A 26,860-nucleotide genomic window follows, 5' to 3' on the forward strand; every position below is an offset into this window, starting at 1 on the left:
CATACAAAAGGCATATAATATGAATCAGTAAAGAGAGCGTAACACAACAAAACAAAGTACAAATAAAAATTCAAGATTGAAAATGCACATTGGCAAATATTTTTGGTAGAAAATTCAAAGAATAAATTTGTGCACCGTCTTAGTTATAAGCATAGAAACCAGTTTCCTGTTACGAAACCCCACCTTACGACAAGATTTTCAGGAACGCGGTGTTCCGTAAGGTAGGTATTGCCTGCAGTACAAGTAGGAATGAAGAGAAGACTGTTAGGAATGTGATGGTCGTTGCCATAGCAATGCTTTTTCAGCTTGACACTTGTGCCACCTGGTGGCAACAACAACAAACGAAGCAGCTTTAACGTCACCACGCATAAAAGGGAGGTAACTCTTGTAAAGATAAATAAAACTTCAATTGCGTCCTTAAGTTTTTGCTTCGACGGGAAATCAGTGGATAACGACTCTCGATATTTGCTCACACCATAATACATCATACCATGGCGAGTGCAAGTGGTGAGATCTCTAGTGGCAAACTAACGGATCTCAGGGTTGTGGATCTTCGCAGTGAACTGGAGAAACGAGGTCTGGACAAGACTGGAGTAAAGGCCGTGTTGTTGGAACGTTTAGAAAAGGTAGGAGAAATCTTAATGAGCGACGGTGTTTATATGTAATATATATATATAATAACATAGTGTTATAATTATAACAATGTTGGGGGTTTCCTGAACCTTCAAAACTCGTACAAAAACGCCTAACAGATCAAAATATTATACGTATATTGAAAGAAAATTAAGGTTTCATTGTGGCGAAAGTCATTTGTAGCCATTTTAAACCCAAACGGTTTATAAATGACTTTTGTTTATATTTTATAAAAGCATGATTAATTATTTGTTACTAAGTAATCCTTCGTTATATATCTACCCCCTGGTCTCCAACATTATTCCACTGTTTACGGGAATCTAATGGAATATAGTATCAGGGACTCAGTTGTAAACGGAAGGCGAAGGACTGATTCGTAATGGCGGAGTTTCGAAACAAGCTCACCCACATGAGTTTGATTTTCTCTGTTTTGGTCGGGATTTACGGATTTTTTTTTACTCCACGCATTTCAAAATGATGGGGGGGGGGAAGCGTTTTATAAAAAGAAAATTAAATAGCTATAATTTTTTAAACTTGCCCCACTTCCCCCACGTGTCTTCACAACCATGGATAGATAAAAAAAAAAAAAATTTTTTGCCCCTCATATTATATTCCATATTCTAAAACATTTGGAATTCACAATTTAAAACCAAACAAAAGTTTTTGCTCTCTACCATCAACGTACTTTTGTCGATTAAAATAATTTTTGGCACTGTCATGCTATTAGCTTTTATTTTATTTTGGTTTTGATATTTTTGGCATACAGTAAAAACTTCGGTAATTTTTCAGATTAACACCCGCACGATCTTCACTAGGGTTTTAGGGTCAGTGTCAGGGTTTAGGGTTACGGTTATGGTTTGGGTTAGGGAATTCCGTCCCTAACCGTAACCTTAACCCTAAAACCCTAGCCCTAGCACCCTAATGAAGATCTTGCGGGTGTTAATCTGAAAACTTACCAAAACGTCTCTCTATGCAACATACCAATTAAAGCAAGAGAAAAACAATACTATATCAGTTTTAAACATTGTCATTTCGTCTCCTTAATGACATTTGTATACTTGTATATATATATATAAACACTTCTTTCGACTTCGGACTCGAATGTCTGAAAATTGTTTCTTTCCTGTTTTTATTTACGAAACCAAAATTCCTAATTATAATAATCATTTCGGTAAATTTTCAGATTAACACCCGCACGATTTTCACTGGGGTGTTAGGGTTAAGGAATTCCGTCGCTAACCCTAAAAGCCTAACCCTAACACCCTTGTGAAAATCGTGCGGGTGTTAATCTGAAAATTTACCATCATTTCTACTATATACACGAGGCCTGAAATTTGGGGTGTAGTCTATTATTTTGATCTCAGTACATGACAGATATTTTATTTTATCGGCGGCATTTGAACTCAAAATGTAAAGGGCCGTCGGAAATGCTCCTAAGTATTTTGTCCGATGTGTTAACGATTCAGCCAGCTTAACTTATATAAAAACTTACTGTTAATCATTTTTTGGGCGGAGGTAAAGAATATGCACACCACCCGTTTTCGGAGCAACCCTAACCCTAAATTGACCCTAGACACCGGGTGTACGTATTCTTTACCTTCGCCCAATTTTTGAATTTATTAATCTGTAAATATAATTCTAGCATTATAAAAAAAAAATTGCATTTCTTTATTTAGATGTGCACTTGTGAACTTACGAGGCAACTTAGTTTCTAGGTCACAAAATTTGTAAATTAATTTAATAAAGTATTTTGACGGAAGTTGCCTAAAGGATGCAGTCCGCGCTAGCTAGACGTGAGTGGTCGATCCTATTATTTTTAAACTTCAAACTTCATTTGTTTTCTATTTTGATAAATTCTCTTTGTTGAAAATTATATTTTTATATTTTAAATAATTTTCAATTTCAGAAAATATATTTTTATATTAAATTTGCGTTTTCTAATTTGATAAATTCTACGGACACAGAGGTGAACGAGTGATAGATAGATAGGTAGATAGATATATATATATATAGAGAGAGATAGTGAGATAGACAGACAGACAGATAGATAGCTCCGGCTAGTCAGTAGCCAAAGAATCAACTCAAACCAGCAGTAACGTTCCTTGTCAGTTCTACTTTCACTTCTGACAGCTAATACCAAGACAGTGCCGATACTTTTGTAGTTTCCATTACTTTTTACAAGCTTCGTTGTAAATTAAAAGCATTATTTTTTTTTAAATGTTTATTTAAATCCTTGTGGCCCTAATAAACTTTAATCAGTTTTTAGACCAAATTATAAGTTTTGAATTAAAATCTTCCACCAAACCATGGTCTCAATTTATGTTCCTAACACTAGCTTAATGATAATTAAGTTATTTTATTAAATTCCTTGTTTTATTTAAAATTAATTGAAAGAAACACAGAGCATCTCAATGAATACAGTAATGAAAGGGTTAAGTTCTTTGCTGCTTTCAAAATAAATTGAAACAAAAGCAATGTCTTTTGACAGAAATATGGTTAAAGTAAAAGGTAGAACTAGGATTGGAAGAAAATGGCTCCCACTATTCAAATTAGTCCTATGAAAGAGAATCTATCACACACTTATTATTGCTATAATTCCCGTTTGATAAAACTAAGATGGTTGGTTTGTTATATAGCAAACAAATACAATTTGTGCCAGCATTGCAAACCAGATGGTAATAGATTGATAGCATGTCTGTGTTACTTTAAATATCTAATGGTTTCTGTACCAACAAATGTTATAGATGTTGTGCTAATGAAGATTCAAGGATCTCATCAGTGCTTTTGTTATCTCTTTTCCACAGGCTCTGAAATGTGAAGAAGAAAGTCGTAAAAATACCAAAGGAAGTGAAGAGAAATCAGGTGCAGTTCTATCTCATTTATTTTAGTTATGGGTGTTTTGTTTCTTTTGGTTTTAGATCAGTACTTGTGTGTGTGTATGTGTGCATAGTTGTGTGATAAAGAAGCTTGCTTTGCAACCATGTGGTTTCAGATTCACCTTTGGCAAGTGTCCTCTACTAGAACCCCAGACTGTCCAATGAGTTTGGTTGACAAAAACTGTGTGGAAGTCCATCATATATATATACATATATATATATATATATATATATATATTATATATATATATCCCTCCCTCTCTTTCTCTCTCGGAGAGGCACAAGCACCTATACACACATATACATACGTGTCAGTAACTTCCGCCTACCAAATTCAAACACAAAGCTTCGGTTGGCCTGGGGCTATAGCGGAAGACACTTGCCTAAGGTGCCACGCAGTGGAACTGAACCCGAAACCATGTAGCTGAGAAGCAAGTTTCTTAACCACACAGCCATGCCTGCACCTATATATATATATGTGTGTGTGTGTGTGTGTGTGCTTGTTTGTTCCCTGTCACCACCTGACAATCAGTGCTGGTTCCTTTGCCTCTTTGAAATTTAATGGTTTGAGCAAAAGACACCAATTGAATAAGTCCCAAACTTTAAAAAATAAGCACTGAGATAGATTTGTTCAACTAAACCCTTCATTGTAGTGCCTAAACATAGCTTCAGTCCAGTGAATGACACAAGTAAAAGGTGTATATACGTATATTATATATATATATTTAGCTCAATCCATCCAGCCATTCACTCACTCATCCACCTACCCACCTGTCTGTTTGTTTATCCATCTCTCCATGCATGTATGCTAGCACTGGATTTGCTTAAACTTTAATTATTGAAGAAAATGACATGATTCTATTATGTATAGGTTAATTCATAATTAGAAATCTAATTTGATGTTCATTTTCATTCCTCTTAATTAAATGTTCTTATTGTTTTTCAGATGTAGCTGCCTTGGTGAAAATTGACGTGAGTTTTTTTTTTTGTTTTTTTTTTTTTAATTTTAATAATTTCTCTTTTCTTGTGATTATCTCAACTTAATCTTGCTCAAGAATTCCACTAAATTATATAAAATTCCACTGAAGAATTTTGCCCCATTCCAAATCCACACCACTTAATAGCCAGTGTTGGTTTGTTTGCAGCTTGGCCAAAATACTGAGAGAATTTGTACCAGTTTTAAAAGGATGAGTACAGGGGGTGGGGTACAGGATTTGTTCAATGAGGATCTTCAAAGTGGTACCCCAGCATGGCTGCAGCTGAATGGCTGCAGCCAGTAAAAGATAAAAGGCAATTGTGTTAATCCAATTTTGAATAGGATTGCACACACACATGTTTTCTGTCAGCATTTTTCTCAATACTTTCAATTTCTTGCTTCTTCAACTTACTCTCCCTCTCTCTCTCTCTCTCACATGCACACAAACACATGTACATCTCATTGTAATTACCTATAACAAATTTTTTATAAAATGTGTCACTTTCACTAGACTTTTTAACAGCCTTAACTTGATATTTTGACAATTCTAGACTCACTCTGAAGAGAAAAATCTGGAAGAAAATCAATCTACTGAAGATATTAGTAAGTATCAGAATTATATAATTAACGATAGAGATATAGATTTTGTATATGTGTTTATATGTATGCTAAGAATGTATGCATGTATATTAAGTTATGTCATCTGTGTTTCGAATTTTATTGTTGACCAATCACCTGTCTTTGTGCCTCTACTTATTGCTTTTCTTCCCTTTCTCTGAACCACATCTTAAGACTGCCATAACTTGTCTTTAACACCTTCTTGCATCTGCTCTCATTCTTATACCATCTTGTGTCTGCTGTTGATGGTCTCCCTGCACCTTTATCTCCCATTCTCTATAGCCATCCCTAGTACTTCTGACATTAATATCTGTTACTGAACATCTCTCTCTCTCTCTCTCCCATGTCTGTCTCTCATAATCTCCCTATTTTTTGATCTGTCTACAGGTTTATTATACTATGCTTTCCACCCTTCCTTGCACTGCCACTTGTCACCTTTTCCTTCTTGAGCCATTCCTTTTCTTCTGATACACATATTGACCATCAACCACACCTCCAGCATTGTTCCTTCACTACATCCATCTCTACCCCCTTCTCTAACCATCTGTTATTACTCTCATTTCTCATTCTGATTAACATACCCACCCATCTGTCCTCACCTGCTGTCCATATTCTCTCCTATACTCACCTTGTTTTGTCTTGAGAGTACTCTCTGACTCTTTGTCACTACCATCACTGTCTTCTTTCCACTTACTCCCACCCACCTTTACATAATGTCGGTGTAGCCATTTATTTTCTCTATAAGAAGACACCTGAGCCTGTCTCTCTATCATACTCTGGCCTCTGAACACCTGGCATAACTTCCAACTCTACTACAATCCCATTCAGTGCTGGGTTTTTTTCCTTTGTTTTGCAAATTACTTGGTGACCTCCCTAGTGCTTGTCTTATGGAAAAAGCACCCAGTACAATGAGTACAGTGGTTGGTATTTAGAAGGGCATCCAAACCATGCCAGCGCTGACATAGAAGCTTGACACAATTCTCTGGCTCTGTTGGATCCTGTCAAACAGTTCAACCTATGCCAGCATCAAAGATGGATGTTAAATGATGATTTTTGCAATAATGTTGGTGCTAACACTGGGAGATGTATAAGTCATGATAATTATATTTTAGACTGTAAATAAATTAGATGTGTTGTTCTTAGCAAACTGTGTTGTCTCTGTCTAGTGAGCTGACAAGTCCCATTCCCATTTGACAGTAATATATTTTATGAGCAAAAAGTGCATTAAAACCCTTTCTGCCATTGTTAATGTGATAATTGGATATAAAACAGCAACTTGTTTCATGTTCTTATAACTAGTTGATATAACTAGTTCTCATATTCAGGTGTGTGAAACCGAATTTTAAACTGGTTAGATGTGTGTAACAGTATTATGTAATGTGTGATTAACTCAATGTTATGCCGTGTACAGCTGTGTGTGACTGTTTTTGTGTCTCTGTTCAGATGCGTGTAACATAAGCTTGTGTGTGTGTGTGTGTGTAACTGAATGATAAATAATATTGAAATTACTAAATTGATGTTAAATTATTTTTATTTCTAGAAAATGAGCATACTACAGACAACATGGATGAGGTTGGTGAATTCTGTCATATTTTTGTAGATAATTTCTTTCTTCTACATATTTTCCAATTGTCACTGTTTAGTATACTATTTTTTTGGTGGTGTTTGCCACTTTTTGTTTTGAGATGGAGTCCATGGCTGATTATTTGTGATTAAAATACTCATTCATTTTCCCTGTCTTAGTATAGAAATCTACTGTTTCTTGGACACTGTGGTCATGTTATTGTTGGTAATACATTAGTCTCCAACTTTATGATTAGTATAGTAGTCTGCGATAATTGTTTACAATTATCTTGTGATATGAAGGCATGGTAACAGTAATGTATTCACACACGTTTGTTTGTGTGTGTATATATATATATATATATATATATATATATATATATATATATGGCAATTTCTGTCTGTCTATCTGTTAGCAACTTAGTGCCTAAACCGCCAAACCAATATTCATGAAACTTTGCATACATGTGACACTAACATCCAGTTCAATAATAGGCCAATTAGATTTCAATAAAAATCTATAATGTGCCCACCAGGGGTGTTGGCCAAATTATATGAGAAGGTTGCAAAAGTGTAAGTCTGAGGTAGTAACAGCGAGAGGGTGACTTATATCAGTGAAGGTAGAAATAGGGTGATAACATTAATAAAGCTGTCATATGCACACGACACTGCATATGTACTTTCGTAAATACATAGATACAACATACACACACACACACACACACACAGAAAGGTGGGTGTAAGGAATGCGTAGCTTTAAGGAGAGAGGGGGTAGGTGGCTTTTCTGCTGTCCATAGCAAAGCAACACACACACACACACTCAATATATACATACATGTCTACTATACGCCATTTTAAGCTTGTGATTACCCATGTGTTACATTTATAAATTTTTGTGTGTGTCATGTCCTATAACTGTCTGTCTCTTTACTTCTGTAAAAATGGAATACAGCAATAATTTAAGCATTCAATAAGAATAAGATACTAATGGATATTACAGTGAGCAAAGGATAAATATCGGATGGTTCAATGTTGAGGGGTAACGGGAACTTGTTTTGTTTTAATTTTCAGAAAGAATCGGAGACGTCTAACGTGGCATTAACAGATGTCTTCTTAAACACCTCCAATTCAAATGGTTACTCTTTGCTCTCTGACAAAACTTCTGTGGAAGACCTTACAGAGGATCGACTGCTTTCGAGTGACACCAAACCATCAGATATGTTGACAGATAACACCTTAGATAAAGACCAGTTTAAAGAGGAACTACCTATCTCTTTAGATACGGACAAAGACACTGGAACTGTTCTACAGGTAATTAAAATTTACTACACCTTTTACATTGTTCTACTAACTATATTGCACTACTTGTTTTAGTGCAAGTTATTACTTTCATTTCATAATTGATAATTAGTGTTAGATATGGTATGATTTCATTAATATGAAGATTATTTTACTTGAAATTCAACAGTTTCCTATATCTATCACAGTTGACCAATTATAAATTCCACTTAAAATTCTTGAAACATAAAAACATCTTGATTCACATATACACATATCTTGATTCACAATTATATTACATATAAAGATAAGCAATTTGACATAATATGAATGAAAGTAAAAATGAAAAATGTACTGCTACTGTATGTGTTTTCTTTCATTTGTTGCTATTAGTCATATCAGTTATTTTTTTTCTTCACTTTCCAGGAACAATCTGATGATGCATTAAAGGATACCACAGGTATGTAATTCACTTGCTTTAAATTTCCTAAAATAGCCTGTTTATTGTATACTTAGATTGACCTTATATTAGTTGTTTCATTGTCTCAATGAAAATAACAAAACACAAATCTACAATATTGACACAAACTATCATTTTGCCAGTGATATCCATGTTGCTCACAAAGGTTTGTATTAAGCATACTTTATATGAAGTTCTGGTTTAGAATGAATTATATTGGTTCAGTATATGGTAGTCAATTACTAATCTGATATTTGGTGTTATCTGAAGAATGTTTACTTTCTCTCTACCATTGGCGTTGGCAATTAGTTTGTATAGTTTAGTTTGAAGAGAGAATTATACTTTGCTGAGCTAGTAGCTTACTACAAAGAGTCTGTAGTTCATTTTGTGTTTCTCGAGCCACAAATTATTAATTTTAGGAGCCACTATTCAAGTTATATACCATGTAAGAGGGCTTTGGTATTCCTTTATTACCACAAAACTTGAAATGATTATAATTAGTATTGCATATTTGCAGTACAGTGGCTGAGTTCCCATAAAGATTCTGACTCTTGTACTTCAATATATTTAATGTGAGTGTATGTATAGCTTTAGGTAAAGGAATGGCTACATTTTCTTTGGTTATGCTATATGATGGAGTATCACATACAAACTTTTACTTAGGTTAATATTTAGTTTAAAAATAACTGTAGATGTGTAGAATTTGACTATATACTTGATTTTGTATATATATATATATATATACATATATACATATCAGCTAAATTGTTAGATTTTTTTTACGGGTGTAGGTATTATATTTCAAATATGTTTTTTTTTCTTGAGTAAAAGGTGACTTATTTACACGTTAAGTGATGTAAGATGTCTGCAAAACTAATGCTTTTGACAAATGTATCAATTTTGTGAAAGGAAAGCATCATTTGCTGTAAAGAATCAGAACCATTAAGTGTTGAAATATTACCTATTTGGTACTTATTACCTTTTAGTCTAAGTAAAATATCCCAGATATGTAAAGGAGAGAGATGTGATGTTAATTATGTCATTCGCATCTGTGTTATTGAACTAAGTGAAATGACTAGCACTAAAAATCAAAAATTAGGTTGCGGGCTTGACACATTGTGAGATTATATCTTCCATTTATGTTCTCAAAAATAAAATGATGTACAAAATAGTATGAAGTAATTTTTAAAGCTTATCACTGACTCATAGCAATAGACCTACAAAAATAGTTCTAAGAGAAGCAAAAGTTAGTTTTGGTTCTAATTATAAAATCTTGACTACAAAAAAATACCTTTATGGTAACAGTTAGTTGATAGATATTTCTGAATATAGTCAATAAATGTAATTAGTGTTATATAAGTTCAGAAATGTTGAAACTTCTCAATGCTAATAATTTTGAATAAAAAGGGTTTGTCATAAGTTGTACAAGAACCATGTATAATAATTATTGAGTTGTATTATCATAACCAATCACATGTACTTAAAATAATATTATATAAACGAAGGTTATATGCAGACATTTTCATTTCAGAAGTATGAGTTAATTACGTTACATCACAGTAACTAAGGCTCAATTCTGCCAGGAAATGTTGATGTACTTGTGCAGTGGTCTCTGCTTTGTTGTTCAGATATTTTGGTCAGATGAGACAACATTTCATGTGGATGGCATCATCAGCTGATATGACTGTCTTTTTATGCTGCAGAGGATCCTCAGCAAATACTAACGAAAGGTGTAGCCTATCCCAGAATGTGTACTTGGGCTGCAGTCCACAGTTCCAGTATAATTGGAAGCTTCTTGTTTGACAGCAGATGCAATGCTGTAGTTTCTGTTCAGATGTCTGACAGTGGCTTATGCACTTGTGTAACAAATTGTATCAGGGATTGTGTTTATATATATATATATATGAAATTTTATGCATTGTGTGTATGTGTGTGTATGCATTCATGTTTAGAAAGCGCCAGGTAATTGAGAACCAAGTAAAATATGAGGGAAAAGAAAGATATTAAAGCGGCAAAATATATTACTAGGAAAATGGCACATATATTCGACTAGATTTATTAAAGAAACAGATTGTTTAGTAAAACTACCCTCATTCACAATGACGGTTTCAATGCGGCCATGGAAGCGACTGGATGCCAGAATCAGGTGGTTCTCATTAATGCTGCCTGTCACATCGGCGATGGTGGCCTTCAATGAGTCCTTGATGTTGTGGAGCTGCTGGCTGGTCTCCCTCTTGATGACATCCCAGATGTAGTAGCAGTGTTGGAGGTTCATATCAGTGGAGCTTGGATATCACATTTTGTGGGGAAATCAACCAGCCACTCTTGTATTGTGAAGGCCATGTGGAAAGTAGCAGAAACATGCACGGTCTTCCCTTGGCCAACCCACCCCATTCAAGGCTTAACCACTGGGTCCATCAGCTTGATGAGGATGGTGACATAGGCTCAGAGAGTCCCTTCAAAAAGAAGCGAGGTGGAATAACATAGCTCTTGTTCACAATCCTCAAGACCATGAGAGATGATGGGAACTTGGTGTGCGTCACCATGGATTTGTCTGTAGAGGCTGCACATGGATACTTGTTATTCCTTCTGTTGACCTTCTGTTCTTGGTCAAAGTTTATTTCACTGGAGACGACGCAGAACACAACAAGTTTCTTGGGGTGCTTGTGTTTGTTCTGCGAGCACTTTGACTGAATAACTTGGTTCTCCTGGGTCTTGCCACACATGACTTGCCCTTTCCTCATCATGTTGGACTACACGAGAGACCAGACTTACTTACATTGAGCTGCTTGGCAATGAACCTCATTGACATACTGTGGTTGTCAGTGACAATATCTTGGACTAGTTGGACGAAATTGGCTATCCTGACCATGTGAGACCATTGAGAATGCTTATTTCTCTCGGCCACAGAAGACGCATCCCAGACAGTAGCCTCTATCTCTTCACTGGTCCTGACTGTGAGTGATCTGGCTACATTCAAGAAGCTGGCAATGTTTGAATCACTGTGGTTGGCAGCTAGAGCCACCAGAATGGCATGTCTTTTCATTCCCTGTGTCAGATTGGAATCTGCCATGTCGATGCTGTCATTAGGTTTGAAAGAGAAATGAAAAGAAAAAATTAAAAACTGGCCTATGCCTCATACTTTACTTTAGGTTATCTTCTATTTGTGGCTTGCTTAAGTTGTGTTCACAAATACCTGGTGCACCTTACAAAGTGTAAACATATCTTTTGTACATATATGTATGTTTGTTTTAAAAAAAATTGTTCCAGTTTACTCAAAGGACGTTGAAAACTGGAAATAAAGGGAAGAAATCTTGATTCATTGCTCTCCGTTAACCACTACTTTGATCCACAGCTGGGGAGTCAGTGACTGTGTGTGAATTTGTCAGCAATTAGGCTGTTCTCCTAAGGTATTGTGCATGAGGCTAGGTCTTAGTTGTGTCTTGTAACAGCGCTTCACTGGAGAACAACTCCATCTGTGCCTTGTAACAAAGTGTGCAACTGCGAAAGAGAAAGTTCAGTAGAAATCGGTGCATCAAAATATTATATAGAGACGTGGTTCATACGCTTGTGACTGATTAGATGTGCCACTCAATTATGTGTGTGTTTGTGTATTTGCATTCTTATGTCGAGATGCAAAATAGCTTCAGTGAGAATTCATTAGAAGACCAGCTCGTCCTTTGAGTATTTCATTATATTTGAGCAGGACACTTTTATGGGCCTCAGTTCATCTAGATGTAGAGAAAAGCTCAACATCTACAAATCTGGCTGGCAACTGACTGACATCCTGTTCAGGGGCTCATTCAACTCTCATCCATTTAATGCTACAGTATACTCTATTCCTTCTGGTTCAATGGAAAGTAATGTAATATAATTTACATGAAGTTTGATTGAGAAGTTAGGTTTCTGAACAACTGATGACTTGGTGATGAGTTTCAAACCTTAGCACAGTTATTTTATTATGTCTCTGATCAAATTGCTTGCCATTGTACAAGTGGTATACTTTGATCTGTCCAAATAACTTTTGTATGTGTATTGAGAGCAATACCACTGAAGACATATGGAGTGAAAATTTGACACAAGAGTTTCTATGTGAAATATAATTATTATCCATATTTCAGCTTTAGAGCTTATAGCCTGTTGATCCTGTAGGATTACTAGACTAAAAGCTTTTATTAGTAATAATGTTTTCTTTATTTCTTTCTATATATTTTCTATTTAAACTCTCAACACAGCACAGTCTGTTGTGGAGTGAAATTTAACAAATGTTCATTTCCTGTCAACTATTTCATTCTAAATTAACTTTCTGTAGCACCGCCAGAACAGTCGTCTTCATCAACAGAGAATAATATAAAAGAAGAAAATAGCGAAAAGTCTTCATCAGCCCGTGTGAGAATTGCCACTCTACCACTAAATTCTAATGAACTTAAAGATGAAGTGGTCTTTGCATCTTTCTCAGACAGTTTACCTCCAACCCCCACCAGTGTTCCTTGCTTAGCTCCATTAACATTAGAAGACACAATCAACATGGACACATCGATCGCTCGAAAGAGTGAAGAAAACGAATCATTGATTCTGCATGTTGATGATACGCAGAATGATTTAGATGCTGATATTGTGTCATCAAAGACAAATAATAAAGCGAAAACGGACAATGCATCAAAGGACAAAGTGAGTGGCAAAACTGAAGCGAAGAAAACAGATGGAAGCAAAGTTGAAGAAAGGGCTAAAGGTAAAACAGAAGGAGGGCAAACTGAGAAGAAGGCTGATGAAAAGAAAGATGATAAAGATGTAAAGTCGAAGAGGTTGGTTTTCATGTCATCTTTCCCACTGCTTTGATTCAAAGATGTCATTAGTTAAATTATCTTACTTCTTGGTAACAGATGTTGACACCTTTGCTGAAAGTGAGGTCTACAACTGCCAAAGGGGACAGATTTTCTTGAACCTTAAGCTAACCTCTCTTCAAATGTCCTCTTGTTGCTAATCGTGAGTTATTTTAAAACAGAATGTGTGTGTGTGTGTGTGCATATATCTGGTTTGTGTGTTGCGTTGAATTCCAAACTACTAACAATATGGTAGACATCTCCCTAGTCTTCAGAAAGCATAAAAATATACTTTAATGATTGTACTGTGGTAGTACAAGTAAGTACAACATAGCCTGGGCCATAATTGACCTAAACATGTCAAGATATCTTTCCGTTAGTTTCTTGTTAAAGCCTATATTTCCTCCAGGTTTATAGGCTACAGTCTCTTAACAGATTAATGTAGTGTTTGGGGTGGAGACATGTGGTAATCTCAATATGAATAGTTGGTAGTTAATGTTGCGCTACTTATATTAGTAAATATTCATCGTATTTTACATGGTTATTGTAAACTATAGTTCATGGAATAAAAAGGGGCCAGCAAATTGTTTGGGGCTTGGCTGGAAATCAGGAATCTCAGTTGAAATGTTATTACGCATGCTCAAAGTTAGATGTGATTGCCGAATTAGTGATATGTTAACTACAAGAACAGATTAACCAATGTCGAGAAACAAAAATGCCTGTTTGGATGAAGATGGCAACAAACACTTGAAGCAGAGGAGGAGGGATCCTGAGTTCCCAAGAATATAGACATGACTCAGTGGATATTAGATAATTAATAATTTTTCTGATAAGATACAAATTGGAAGATGTTTGGAAAACCAGAAGACTAAGTTAATTGTGTTTGTATTCCAGCCATGTTCCTGCTAAATTAGCAGTTAATGTTTAGGGAATTCCACATACTATGCTGACCTCTTTTTAGTTTCATAAAGACTATAGTTCCTGTGTTTCTGTACATTTTTCTTTGTAAGTGCTGATGTGTAGAGTCAGTTGTTAGCTAGTTTAGGTAATCCATTTATTGTCTTAACCAATATCTTCATTTGAAATTAGTGGCTTTTTTATATTCATTTATTCCTGAAAGGGGATAATAAATGACTACTACAAAAACACATCTTTACAACAGGTAAGCTTCTTTCTTCATCATATTTCCACTACATGCAATATTAATTTGATAGTATTGATAAGAAACTTATTTTCTATGTTGTGTGGAGCATTCAGTAACTAAGAAGACGGCTACATCATTCTAATGTACTTAGATTCTGTCTTTTAACTAATAGATATGTGAATGCAGATAGGTTTTAGTGTCTGTATCTGTATGTAGGTGTATGTGTGTCTGTGTATATATTATATATATATCAGGCATGTGTCATCAGTAATTACTCAGGGTAGGCAGTTGGTGACGTTTATGTAGTAAGACACATAAAAAAAATGTGAAACATAGGCATTCGACTGAGTTGTAGGCAGATTTACTTATGCTTTTATAGAGCATAAAGAAAACATTGTTGTAGGAATGTACTACAGCAGTTCTATGTGTAACTTAAATACTGAGATTGAAAGGCAGAGGCAAATTATGCCTACCTAATCTACAAAAAAAAAATTTTGTATTTTATGCATAGTAATCAGAGTATCCTTCATAATCTTATTGAATTAGGTGCATATTTTGCCATAAAAGGAAAATATTACTATCGATTTATTTTATTCAGGGTAGGCACTATCTACCTTGCCTACCCAGGTGGCACATCCCTGATATATATATATATATATATATATATATATATATATATATATATGTATATGTATATATATATGTGTGTGTGTGTGTGTGTATATATATATATATATATATATATATATATATATATATATACACACACACATGCACACACACTCACACAGATATATATTCTATTTATTTATTTCAATATGTATATTTCAGCATATTTATTTAGATCAAGCACATTAATGTAAAATTGTATGGTGTAGGTTTGCCAGTTTTCACTTGCATCAATGTTGAAATTATAATCCATTACAGTCCTTTAAAATTCATGATGCTATTTCTAAATGATTATTTTATTGTTACAGTTCTTTGGTTTCTAAGCCCAAAGCTCCCAAAAAAGGTAATTTTTTTTTTTTGTCTTTTGCATTTTTTCTCAAATTCTCTTTTCTTACTTTCTAAGCTTCTTGCTTTTCTTTGAATTACTTGAAATCCTGACCTTACTGGGTTGCATTTCCTCATCATCTTTTTGTTTTTTATTGATGCATTCTTATATTAATAGGAAACAACCAAGCCAATCGGAATTTGTGGGTCAGTGGTTTTTCTGCAAATATCTCTGATAAATTCCTAATCGCAATTTTTAGCAAATATGGCAAGGTATGTTGAATGAAATCTGTTTTTCATCCTTCAATAAATGTCATTCATTAATAATGATTGTTATGATCTTCACAATTGTTTCCATATCCACTTTGCCAGAATTTCAAGTGTACATTCATATGTCTCTTACCAGTGGGGTTTTGCTTTTAACATTGTTGTACTTTGACATCAGTCAAGCCTTCAACTGTGTCTGGCTTGTAAGTCTCTCAGCAAATCTAACCATGTGTAAGTTTATTAATTGGAAATTTCCTGTCAAATCACTACATCTCAGCTTGTACATAGAGCTTTCTTAGACATGCAGAGTCTGGGAAAACAAAAATCTGGCTGCAAACACCCAAATTGTAAGATGTGCGTCCTTAGTACACTACTTTATGGCAGTGAGACGTGGAGCCTCTATACTAGACAGGAGCGGTGTCTCAACGTCTTTCACCTTCGCAATTAAAGAGGCATCTTGGACATCAAGTGGACTGACCACATCACCAACGCCAAAGTCCTCAACCGAGCCAAGATACCCAGCATATACACATCTTGCTCCAACAGTGTTGTTTGAGCTGATTCGGTCAAGTTCATCACATGCCAGACGAAAGGATCCCAAAAGACCTGTATGGGGAATTGGTTACCAGCACAATAGCACAAAGAGGACCTCATCTTCATTTCAAAGATGTCTGTAAGAGAGATATGAAGTTGCTTGATCTGGACGACACTGCAAAAGGGAATGAAGAGAGTGGATGAAAAACAGGTGTTTGCCATCAATGAAAGACGCACTCAATGGAATGAAAAATCAGCAGCACCAGCAGAGAGCTCCTTCAAATGCAGTTGCTGTATGCATGACTGCGACTCCTGTGTGGGTCTGTACAGCCACAACAGACGCTGCACTACCATCAGTTGCTGACACAATTTCTTTAGGCACAGATCCACAGCCTCTTGAGACCGATGGATGCCTACTACTACTACTATTGGGGATGATACTGTTGGTGTTGACTGTGAAGCTGAGTACATACTGAATTTTTCATGCATAAAATTTTGATTCTTTATTCTCTCTTAGGTGGCGGATTGCCAAATGATTACACGATCACGGAAATCTGGTACTCGATGTCATGCTTTTATAACTATGTCTACTGAGGCCGAAGCTTTGCAATGTATAATGTGGTTGAATAAATCTTATGTGAATGATATGAAATTAACAGTTGAAAGGGTGAGACATGTTGAATTCATTGTTTTGTTTATAAACCAAATGGTCAGCTATTGAATTAAGAATATGCGATCAGCTTTGTTTGTTCCTCTTCTCCTCTTAATAGATTAAATTGTGGGGAGTGTAAGTTTAAGCTGTAGGGACAAAAGTGAAAGAAGTAAATATATTTCCATCGTGAAATAGGAACAGGTGGTGTAGAGACAAAGAGAAGGTTCTGTGTGGATATGAGAGACAGAATATGGAAATGTTACTATTGGAATGCAGAAGGTCACTTCTTGAAATAGATCTACATCAACTTTTGAGTGAAGTTGTGTTAAGTAACTATAGTTATATAGATGGTTAACTATTAAAGTATGTGTGTGTGTATTGTCGGTTGTTGCAGGAGTTTGAGATATATATGTGGCTAGCTATTTAAAGAAGTGGATGTAGGTAGATATGCACATTCAAGAAAATTTTTTTTAGGATAGTCAAAGCTCAAACTGATTGGAATGTAGTATAGAAGTAAAGATTGTAAATAAGCAATCTCAAAGTTAGAGTTTAAAAGTCAGAAAAATCACACTATTCTTCTTTTGAAAATATTGAATCTCATTAGTTTCCGGTATTTTCTAGTTGATTAATTCTGTTAGCTATTCATATTCATTATGAGTATAGGTTGAGTTACCATCAAGGAGAATAGTTTATTGTGTATGATTGCTATGGAATTATAATTGCTAGATGTAAGTTTGAACCTGATGGTATTGGGAAGACCTTTGGACAGGCATTGACAGAGGTACAGTAAATTGTTGCCTGATGGTAAACTGCTAATAAAGGATGTTGTGTGATGGCACATTAAAAAAATGTGTGTTTATAAGTATTTATCTTAATATTACTTAAAATTATTGCCTTTCTTGAATTCCTTCTGGTTCTGCTGTGCATGTTGTGCAGAAGTTGGAATGGTTCCAGCTAGAAAATAGTGCTGATATTTATTTGTGTGTATGAAGGAGCTTCTGATCTTTCACCTGAAACACTACAAATAAGTCAACTTTCCATGCTTTGTCTGGTTTGCTTCATCGATAAAATTTGTTTTGCTTCTTGAATGATTAATAGGAGGAGGAGAATGCAAGTCTTACTCTAGCATGGAAAATGAATTTAGACAAAAGAATGACTGACAGCCCCAAGGAAGAATTTTTTTGTTCTATATCAAGAGATATGATATTATGGGAGTGGCATTCAGTATTATACCGAATAGCTATAATCTATGGGTATTTTATATTGTTATGTTAAAATATTGTTATATTAATCAAGGGTAATGAGCTGGCAAAATCGTTAGCACACCAGGCAAAATGCTGGGGTCAACTTTGCCATTCTTTCTCGCAGGGTTGATAAGTAAAAGTTGAGCACTGGGCGTTGATTGAATTGACTTAGCCCCTTCCATGAAATAGCTGGCCTTGTGCCAAAATTTGAAAGCAATATTATGCTATATTAATCTGTGGGATGTTCGATCCATTGTGATCTTTGATTCTAGACTTAACATATTTCATGCCTTTGTAAGATAATGTTCTGAAGGATCAATTGTTTTATGTTTTCTTTTGTACATTTTTATGTTGTTTTATTTTCGGTACTTGGAAGTTATTCTCATTTCATTTTTCATTTTTTTTCAAAAGAAAATGAAAATTTCCAACAAACTTCAGGAGAAACGACAGAAGAATTCACGCTGGAGAAAAAAGGGCCCCAAAGCACAGGAGAAACGTCGGTCACAAAATCTGGCATTAGCTTTAAAGCTTCAGAAGGATGTGGAAAAAAAACAGAAAGAGGAGGCCATAAGATTGGACATTATGCGGGAGCAGTTAAGGTTTGTTGAAATTCCACTGAAATCGTAATTGTTTAATATTGGATTCCATCCTTGTATACTCTTTTACTCTTTTACTTGTTTCAGTCATTTGGCTGTGGCCATGCTGGAGCACTGCCTTTAGTCGAGCAAATCGAACCCAGGACTTATTCTTTGGAAGCCTAGTACTTATTCTATTGGTCTCTTTTGCCGAACCGCTAAGTTACAGGGACGTAAACACGCCAGCATCGGTTGTCAAGAGATGTTGGGGGGGGGACAAACACAGACACACAAACACATACATATATATATATATATATATATACATATATATATATATATATATATATATATATATATATATATATATATATATACGACGGGCTTCTTTCCGTTTCCGTCTACCAAATCCACTCACAAGGGTTGGTGTGTGTAGACTTTCATATTCGTTTTGTTTTTTGTTTAAATTCTTGATGCTATCTTTATATTCTTTCATACTTCTCAGGCTGGAGAAGGAGAAGCTACTACAATACAGAATGGAAAAAGAAATTCTCAAAATGGAAAGACGGAGTGTAGAGATGCGCTGTGCTGAAATGTTGCGGTGAGAGACATATTGTGATATCTTACTATACTCTTTACTCTTTACTTGTTTCAGTCATTTGACTGTGGCCATGCTGGAGCACCGCCTTTAGTCGAGCTAATCGACCCCAGGACTTATTCTTTGTAAGCCTAGTACTTATTCTATCGGTGTCTTTAGCCGAACCGCTAAGTTACGGGGACATAAACACACCAGCATCGGTTGTCAAGCGATGTTCGGTTGACAGACACACATACATATACATATATACTACGGGCTTCTTTCAGTTTCCGTTTACCAAATCCACTCACAAGGCTGTGGTCGGCCCGAGGCTATAGTAGAAGCCACTTGCCCAAGGTGCCACGCAGTGGGACTGAACCCCGAACCATGTGGTCGAGAAGCAAGCTACTTACCACACAGCCACTCCTACTATTACTATTACTACTACTCTATCAACTTAATGTTTTTTTTTTTGGTTTTTTTTTGATAATCTTTGATATCACTTACTTAATCTGATAATGTTTTTTGATTTCCGTTTGGATAATTTCATGTTTGTTTTGTTTGTTAGATTGGTGATTAGGATGTAGGACTTTTCCTTATTGTGGAAAGTAACCTCAAATGAGATTCATATGTATGAAATAACAAATGTATGAAAAAATATTGTAATGCTGATCTTTTTGATCTCATAATGAAGGAAGCAAGACAATGACCCAGTGGTGTTGTTTGTTGTTTAAAATAGGCTGCAAGAAATGACACATTCTGTGCCGAGACCTCCAGATCGAAAGAACCCACGTAAGGGAGAGCTCTGGGATGAACCCAAAAGACGCAGGATGATGAATTCCAGGAACCTTCCTAGATTTGAACCTCCATTCCAGAATGAATCTTGGTAAGTTATGGGTGATGGAGACAATGTCATTATTACCTAATTCTATTATGTATATAATTTAACGAGGGCAGCAGATGTGATATGTGACTGGAACAAAGCTTGTCAGACCAAGGGAGACATGATGATGGATTAGTGAAGTAGACAGGGTCATATAAAGAGAAAAGACAGGTTTAGAAATAGTGGAAATGGAGGTGATTGACAAGGAAGGTAGGTGACAAGTCTATCTAGCAAGAGCAGAAGTAGAAAGAAAGGTTTTCTAATGTCTCACATGAGGATCAGAGATGAGAGGTGTTCAAAATTGCTAGACAGTATATCAAAGAAAATTGAGATGCTGTGGGTGATAAATGGGTATAGATGGGTAAATGGTATGCTTGCACTTAGTGACTTTGTAAAGAAAGTGGTTTGGAAGTGTTACTAGGAAAGGCTGTTAAATGTGGAGAATACATGTGAGAAAGGGAGTCTTCCTAGTTTGAACCCTACTGAGGGAGCAGCTATCCAAGTTGACAACAGTAGGAAATCCTTATAGTGTACCCTTTACTAACTGTGGAAACTCATGAAGTGCAGTGGGATCACAGGAAGATTAACAGCAAAAGTAGTGTTTGTATGTGGAAGATGCTCATGTGCCATAAAGATTAAGGATGAATAGGAAATTGATTCTCTTAAATGCTCTGGGGACTCCTTAGGGTCTTATACTGTTGTGGTGAGAGCTACAATGCCCCCCCCCCTTGCGAGAGATAGACTGGTCCGAGTGAAGTTCAGGTTAGTTTGCAGTGAAGTCGGTTGGTCAGTTCAGAAGGAATATTGATTATTAGTTTGTTACTGTTGTGTGGTTGTCTTATTTATTGTACATAGCAAATTACGTTACAACATCTGGCAACAAGGTTATTTCGCAATTTGTTCGTGATACAACGAGTTAAATAACGGAAGTCCTGTTAGCTTCCATAGTACAGTTGCAAAAGCAAGAAGAGCAGCAACAGCAGTTGCAGAAGCAGCTATTACAGCAACAACAGTTATTGGAACTATATTCAAAAGAGTCCCAAAATGAGCTCAGCCTTTCAACACATGGCATGAAGCTACCCAACTCTTCTTCCTCTCTCAAACACTTCCTTCTTAGTAGTGGGAGCTTTCTCTTTTTTTCTTCGTTCTTTTTCAGTCCTACAAGTTTACATGGCTTTCCTCACTAGTGCCAGTGGCATGAAAAATGCACCCAGTGCACTCTGCAGGGTGGTTGGCATTAGGAAGGGCATCCAGCTATGGAAACCATGCCAATTCTGGTATTGTAGCTTGACATGGCCTTGCAGCTCGCTGGATCCTGTCAAACCATGTGTCCCATACCAGCATGGAAAATAGATGTTAAATAATAGTAATAAGAGTAATAATGATGACGATGATGCTTGTGTGTGTCTGTGTGTCTGTGTGTATTCTTTTACTTGTTTCAGTCATTTGACTATGACCATGCTGGAGCATTGCCTTAAGCTATATATATATATTATTTCATCCATTTGTTTTTTATTTTTTGTCTCTCTCTCTCAGCTTTGGACAACTTGAGGAACCAGATTATGGAAGACAAATTGACCATTTCGAAAGAGGGGAGGGCAGAGAAACTGGAGGCCGTTTCAATGAATATAAAGAAAGAGAAATGATGAGAAGGGAGATGGATCTTTTCCGAGATTTTCGAGGCAGTGGTGAAAGACAATCGGATGACCAGTTTCTAACAGATGATCATCTCAGTCGGTAATTTTGCTTTTCATTGAAATCTGAATTTTTTTTACTGCTGCTTTTAGCTATACATGCAGGTTGGTGTTGATTTACACACTATGTTGTGGAGGCGCAATGGCCCAGTGGTTAGCGCAGCGGACTCGCGGTCATAAGATCGCGGTTTCGATTCCCAGACCGGGCGTTGTGAGTGTTTATTGAGCGAAAACACCTAAAGCTCTACGAGGCTCCGGCAGGGGATGGTGGCGAACCCTGCTGTACTCTTTCACCACAACTTTCTCTCACTCTTACTTCCTGTTTCTGTTGTGCCTGTAATTCAAAGGGCCAGCCTTGTCACACTTTGTGTCACGCTGAATATCCCCGAGAACTACGTTAAGGGGACACGTGTCTGTGGAGTGCTCAGCCACTTGCACGTTAATTTCACGAGCAGGCTGTTCTGTTGATCGGATCAACTGGAACCCTTGACATCGTAAGCGACGGAGTGCCATCTCTCTCTCTCTCTCTCTGCACACTATGTTGCATACATAATAACAAAGCGCCTCTTGTTCAACATGTTTCTAAACACTTCTGTGATACAGTAATTTCCTACTTACCATTGTGTCTGATTTTTCTTTATTTCCAGGATGCCCAACGAGTTCAGAAGAGATATGGGACCAAGTGGAGAACTTGATAGAAGATTTATGGGTCCTGACCGAGGACGAGATATTGACAGGCAAATTATTTCATCTCATAATAGATTGGGTCGAGTGAGAACTGGTAAATTTTCATTGTTTTCTCACGATATCTTTTTCATCTTTTACTTGTTTTGATCACTAGACTGTGGCCATGCTGGGGCACTGCCTTGAATTTTTAATCAAATGAATTGACCCCAGTACTTATTTTTCAAACCTGTTACTTACTCTGTCAGTCTCTTTTGCTGAACTGCTAAATTATGGACACACACACACCAACACCTGTTGTCAAGTGGTGGTGGGGGGACAAACAGACACAATAACAAACACATATACATATATATATATGTATATATATATATATATATATATATATATATATATATGTATATATATATATATATATATATATATATATATATATATATACTTATATACATACAACAGGCTTCTTTCAGTTTCTGTCTACTAAATCCACTGACAAAGCTTTGGCTGGCCTGAGGCTATAGTAGAAGACACATGCTCAAGGTACCATGCAGTGGAAGTGAACACAGAACCATGTGGTTAGGAAGCAAGCTTCTTACCACACAATCATGCTTGCACTTATATATCTATATTATCTGAAGCTGTCTTCCTTTCTTTAGTTGTCTCCTTCCCTATTAATTTCTCCAGCTCTCATCTGTATGTATATATATATATATATATATATATATATATATATATATATATATATATATACATACACAGATATAGGGTAAAGGATCATTAATTTATTACTAAATTAATAATTAATAATTTTTACCAAGTAGTTCGGTATGTAAAAAAGTATTATCGGTAAAGAACTTATTTAAAAGTTCTTTTGAATTTATAAACATAATTAAGGGATCAGCAACAGTTGCTTCACCACATACCGAAATTTAGAAATAGCAGTTAAAGTGCTAATTCTACTACTACAATAAGTCTCCAACAGATAGCAATACTTGTAACTCACAAAGGCAAAACAAGAACTGTTGCTGATCCCTTAATTATGTTTATAAATAAATAAATATATATATATATATATATATAACTCATTACATCCTCAGAACCCTATTCTTCCCTATATCTCTGTCTCTACATTCATCAGCCCTGTAGACATCTCTTGTTCTGTTAAAAAAAATGAATTTATTGAAAACTTTTTCTATCATATTTGTTTGTTAATAAAGAATGTTTTCTTTTTTTTTAAATTTGTGTCTTCTTCCTTTTAGGTGGTGGACCTGAGCAGCGACCTCCTTGGGGGGCTGGCAGTGTAGATAGGAAAGTGGACAACTGGTCCCACATGCACGGAGACATGAACAACAGTGATATGATCCGACCCAATGACCGGTGCCTTGGTAACCCCATGAACACAACAGGGCGCGATGCTACTGGAGCATTTGTTGCCAGTAGCAGCAGTGGTGGGATGGGGCGGAACCAGAGACCTGATAACATGTTTGGCAGCTCTCAACCACAAGGTGGGATGATGATGATGAATACACATGGTGGCAGCAACAACATGGGTGGACGTGTGCAACAGCCTCGCTTTAATACTTACAACATGATGGGATCCATGTGAAACTCAAACTGAGGACCAAGGGGTAGGAATTTTGGCAGGGTGTTTGACTCGGAGGGGCAGATGGAACCTGAGACAGATAATAAAACCCTGCCCTACAGCCATATATCACCCCGCAACCTTCATTCCAATTGTCTCTGAGTGCTTGGTTCCTGAACATCCAATCATATTTCTGTCCTTCCATATTTTTCTAACTGACACATGTGCACACACACACACACACACACACACACACACACACTGTGTGTGCACACATACACCCAGAACCACACTAATAGCTTAGGAGTGAAATTTAGGATTTCTCAGTTTTCTGTTATTCTGTGTACCGTAATTTCTGTTTTTATTTCAGATTCTTCAGTTTTTGGGTGAACCACGCTAATAGCTTTTGAATGAAAATAAACATTTGTTTTCAGAAAATGAAGGGTAATGATACATATTAAGCATACACTGAGTATGTATTTAATAGAAAACCATAATAATATTATAACATTGACATAATGAATTATTTAGCCACATGAGTGCCATTTTGATGGATAACTTCACAAACCATATTAGTCATAGAAAGCAGTGAGCTGGCAGAATTGTTAGCACACCAGGCGAAATGCTTCGTGGTATGTTATCTGCTAATACGTTCTGAGTTCAAATTCCACCGAGGTCAACTTTCCTTTCGTAGTTTTGGAGTCAATAAATCAAGTTCCAGTCGTGCACTGGGGTCGATCCGATTGACTAGCTCCCGACCCTGAAATTTCAGGCCTTGTGCTTATAATAGAAAGGAATTTCTTAATAACAGCAGGTTGGACTGCCTCTTCTGCAGTTTTGATGGTTGCCCATAAAAGATCTTTTGACGTAAATTGGCATAAACATCTTGTTTAATGATGGATCGAAGATTTTCGATAGGGTTTGAGAACTGGTGATGCTAGTGGTCACACCATCAACCTCTCACCTTGTATGTTGTAAGACCCTAGGAATGTTTGGGTGGTCCTAGCAGAGTGGGAGGGAGCATTGCCATGCCTAAATACGAGATTCCTTAGAAGTGATAGCAGTATGTCATCCAGCCAGGGATCCAAGAGCTCCTTCAGGAGATTGCTGTAGGCTGCTAACAAGTCTGTCCCCAATGATACCAGCCTGCAACATGACTCCCCCACCCTGTTGGTGATGCTCATCTCCAAAATGGACCGAACCATTTGCCCGACCATCAGGTTCATCAAGGGTTGCTTTGGTTTCATCAGTGAATAGAACACAACTTGAGTTTAATTTCATACCATTGGACCCATTGAAGCCTCAACCTCCCATAAGGAGGCAGTTTCAGGGGTATTCGCATAGAAGCCATGGTCCCAAGGATGTGATTTCTGGTGGGTTTTGGTACGTGAGGAAGTCTGGAGGCAGTGAAAATGGCTTTGCTTGTTTGTGCAGGTTTCTCATGTATTTAGCCAATATTCCTTAAATCCCTAGCTGTCATAGTCTTGGCAGTCCCACAATTGGATCGTTTCTTCCTTGGCTCCCATGTGGCTAAATAATTCATTATGTCAATAAATGTTATATTGTTATTATGGTTTTCTGTTAAATATATACACAATGCATGCTTAATATGTATCATTACCCTTCATTTAAAAAGAAAAAATGTCTAGATGGGCTGTCTTCATTCAAAAGTTAGTGTGGTTCACCCAAAAAACTGAAGAATCTGAAATAAAAAAAAAAATAATCACATTACACAGATTAATGAAAGCTGAGAAAAGTTTATCACAGAAAACTGAGAAATCCTAAATTTCACTCCTAAGCTATTAGTGTGAATCTGGGTATGTATGTGTATATATACTCTTTTACTCTTTTACTTGTTTCAGTCTTTTGACTGTGGCCATGCAAATCGACCCCAGGACTTATTCTTTGTAAGCCCAGTACTTATTCTATCGGTCTCTTTTGCCGAACCGCTAAGTTACGGGGACATAAACACACCAGCATCAGTTGTCAAGCGATGTTGGGGGGACAAACACAGACATACAAACACATACATACATATATATATATATATATATACATATATACGACGGGTTTCTTTCAGTTTCCATCTACCAAATCCACTCACAAGGCTTTGGTCGGCCCGAGGCTATAGTAGAAGACACTTGCCCAAGATGCCACGCAGTGGGACTGAACCCGGGACCATGTGGTTGGTATGCAAGCTACTTACCACACAGCCACTCCTACGCCTATATATATATATATATATATACATACACATACATACACACACACATTGCCTTCTTCCTATCTCCACACCTCTCCTCTTTTACTGTCTTTATTTATTTCCTGCATTTTGTTCTTATCTTTCTATTATTTCCTCCTACTTCACATATTTGACTATATTAACAATGAAAGAGGAGATGGGGGGGGGGGGAAGAACCCAGACATTGTATTTACTAGGTGGTAGGAGAGGGGGAAAAAGAGCAACCAAAGAATGTAATAAAGAAGTAAAAAAAGAGACCACATAGAATGTAATATATGGAAAAAATAAATTTTATTCACTACAAAACACAAAGGATTTTGATTGTTATTTCTCACTGCTTCATGTACTCTTCTTATTTTGCTTTATATCTCAATTGTTTCCTTTCCTCTCTCTGAATCCTTGTCACTGCTGTTATGACACTGTCTTCATCAGTAAGAAGACTTTATTGATGTTTGTATTTGGTGCATGTAGAGTTGATGGGCCTGCTCCTCCTTTGTATCTTCTCTCCTTCCTTAAAAAACTGTTCGGTTGGATTGAACATATCAGGGACAAATGGTCTTTT

General features: G+C 36.3%; 1 protein-coding gene across 1 annotated transcript; it reads left to right on the forward strand.

The window, feature by feature from the left end:
• The first annotated feature begins 339 nt into the window (after nt 1–339).
• LOC106879423 (uncharacterized) lies at nt 340–26,610 on the forward strand. The gene is made up of 17 exons (XM_089364135.1): nt 340–626; nt 3,438–3,495; nt 4,456–4,481; nt 5,037–5,088; nt 6,644–6,675; nt 7,738–7,977; nt 8,371–8,404; nt 12,717–13,209; nt 15,349–15,383; nt 15,543–15,637; nt 16,683–16,832; nt 18,473–18,660; nt 19,142–19,237; nt 19,953–20,099; nt 21,633–21,833; nt 22,438–22,571; nt 23,734–26,610. The coding sequence occupies exons 1-17, from the start codon at nt 492–494 to the stop codon at nt 24,078–24,080; spliced, it is 2,463 nt and encodes an 820-aa protein (XP_089220261.1). The 5' UTR covers nt 340–491; the 3' UTR covers nt 24,081–26,610.
• Nucleotides 26,611–26,860: the final 250 nt, after the last annotated feature.

The sequence above is a fragment of the Octopus bimaculoides genome, chromosome 16 (assembly GCF_046866305.1).
Source record: "Octopus bimaculoides isolate indiv1 chromosome 16, ASM4686630v1, whole genome shotgun sequence".
Classification (NCBI taxonomy): domain Eukaryota; kingdom Metazoa; phylum Mollusca; class Cephalopoda; order Octopoda; family Octopodidae; genus Octopus; species Octopus bimaculoides.

Coding starts and splice junctions, on each gene's coding strand:
- LOC106879423 (XM_089364135.1), top strand. CDS start 492: ATGGCGAGTGCAAGTGGTGAGATCTCTAGTGGCAAACTAACGGATCTC. Junction 4,482..5,036: donor CTGCCTTGGTGAAAATTGAC/GTGAGTTTTTTT, acceptor TGACAATTCTAG/ACTCACTCTGAAGAGAAAAA. Junction 6,676..7,737: donor CTACAGACAACATGGATGAG/GTTGGTGAATTC, acceptor TTTAATTTTCAG/AAAGAATCGGAGACGTCTAA.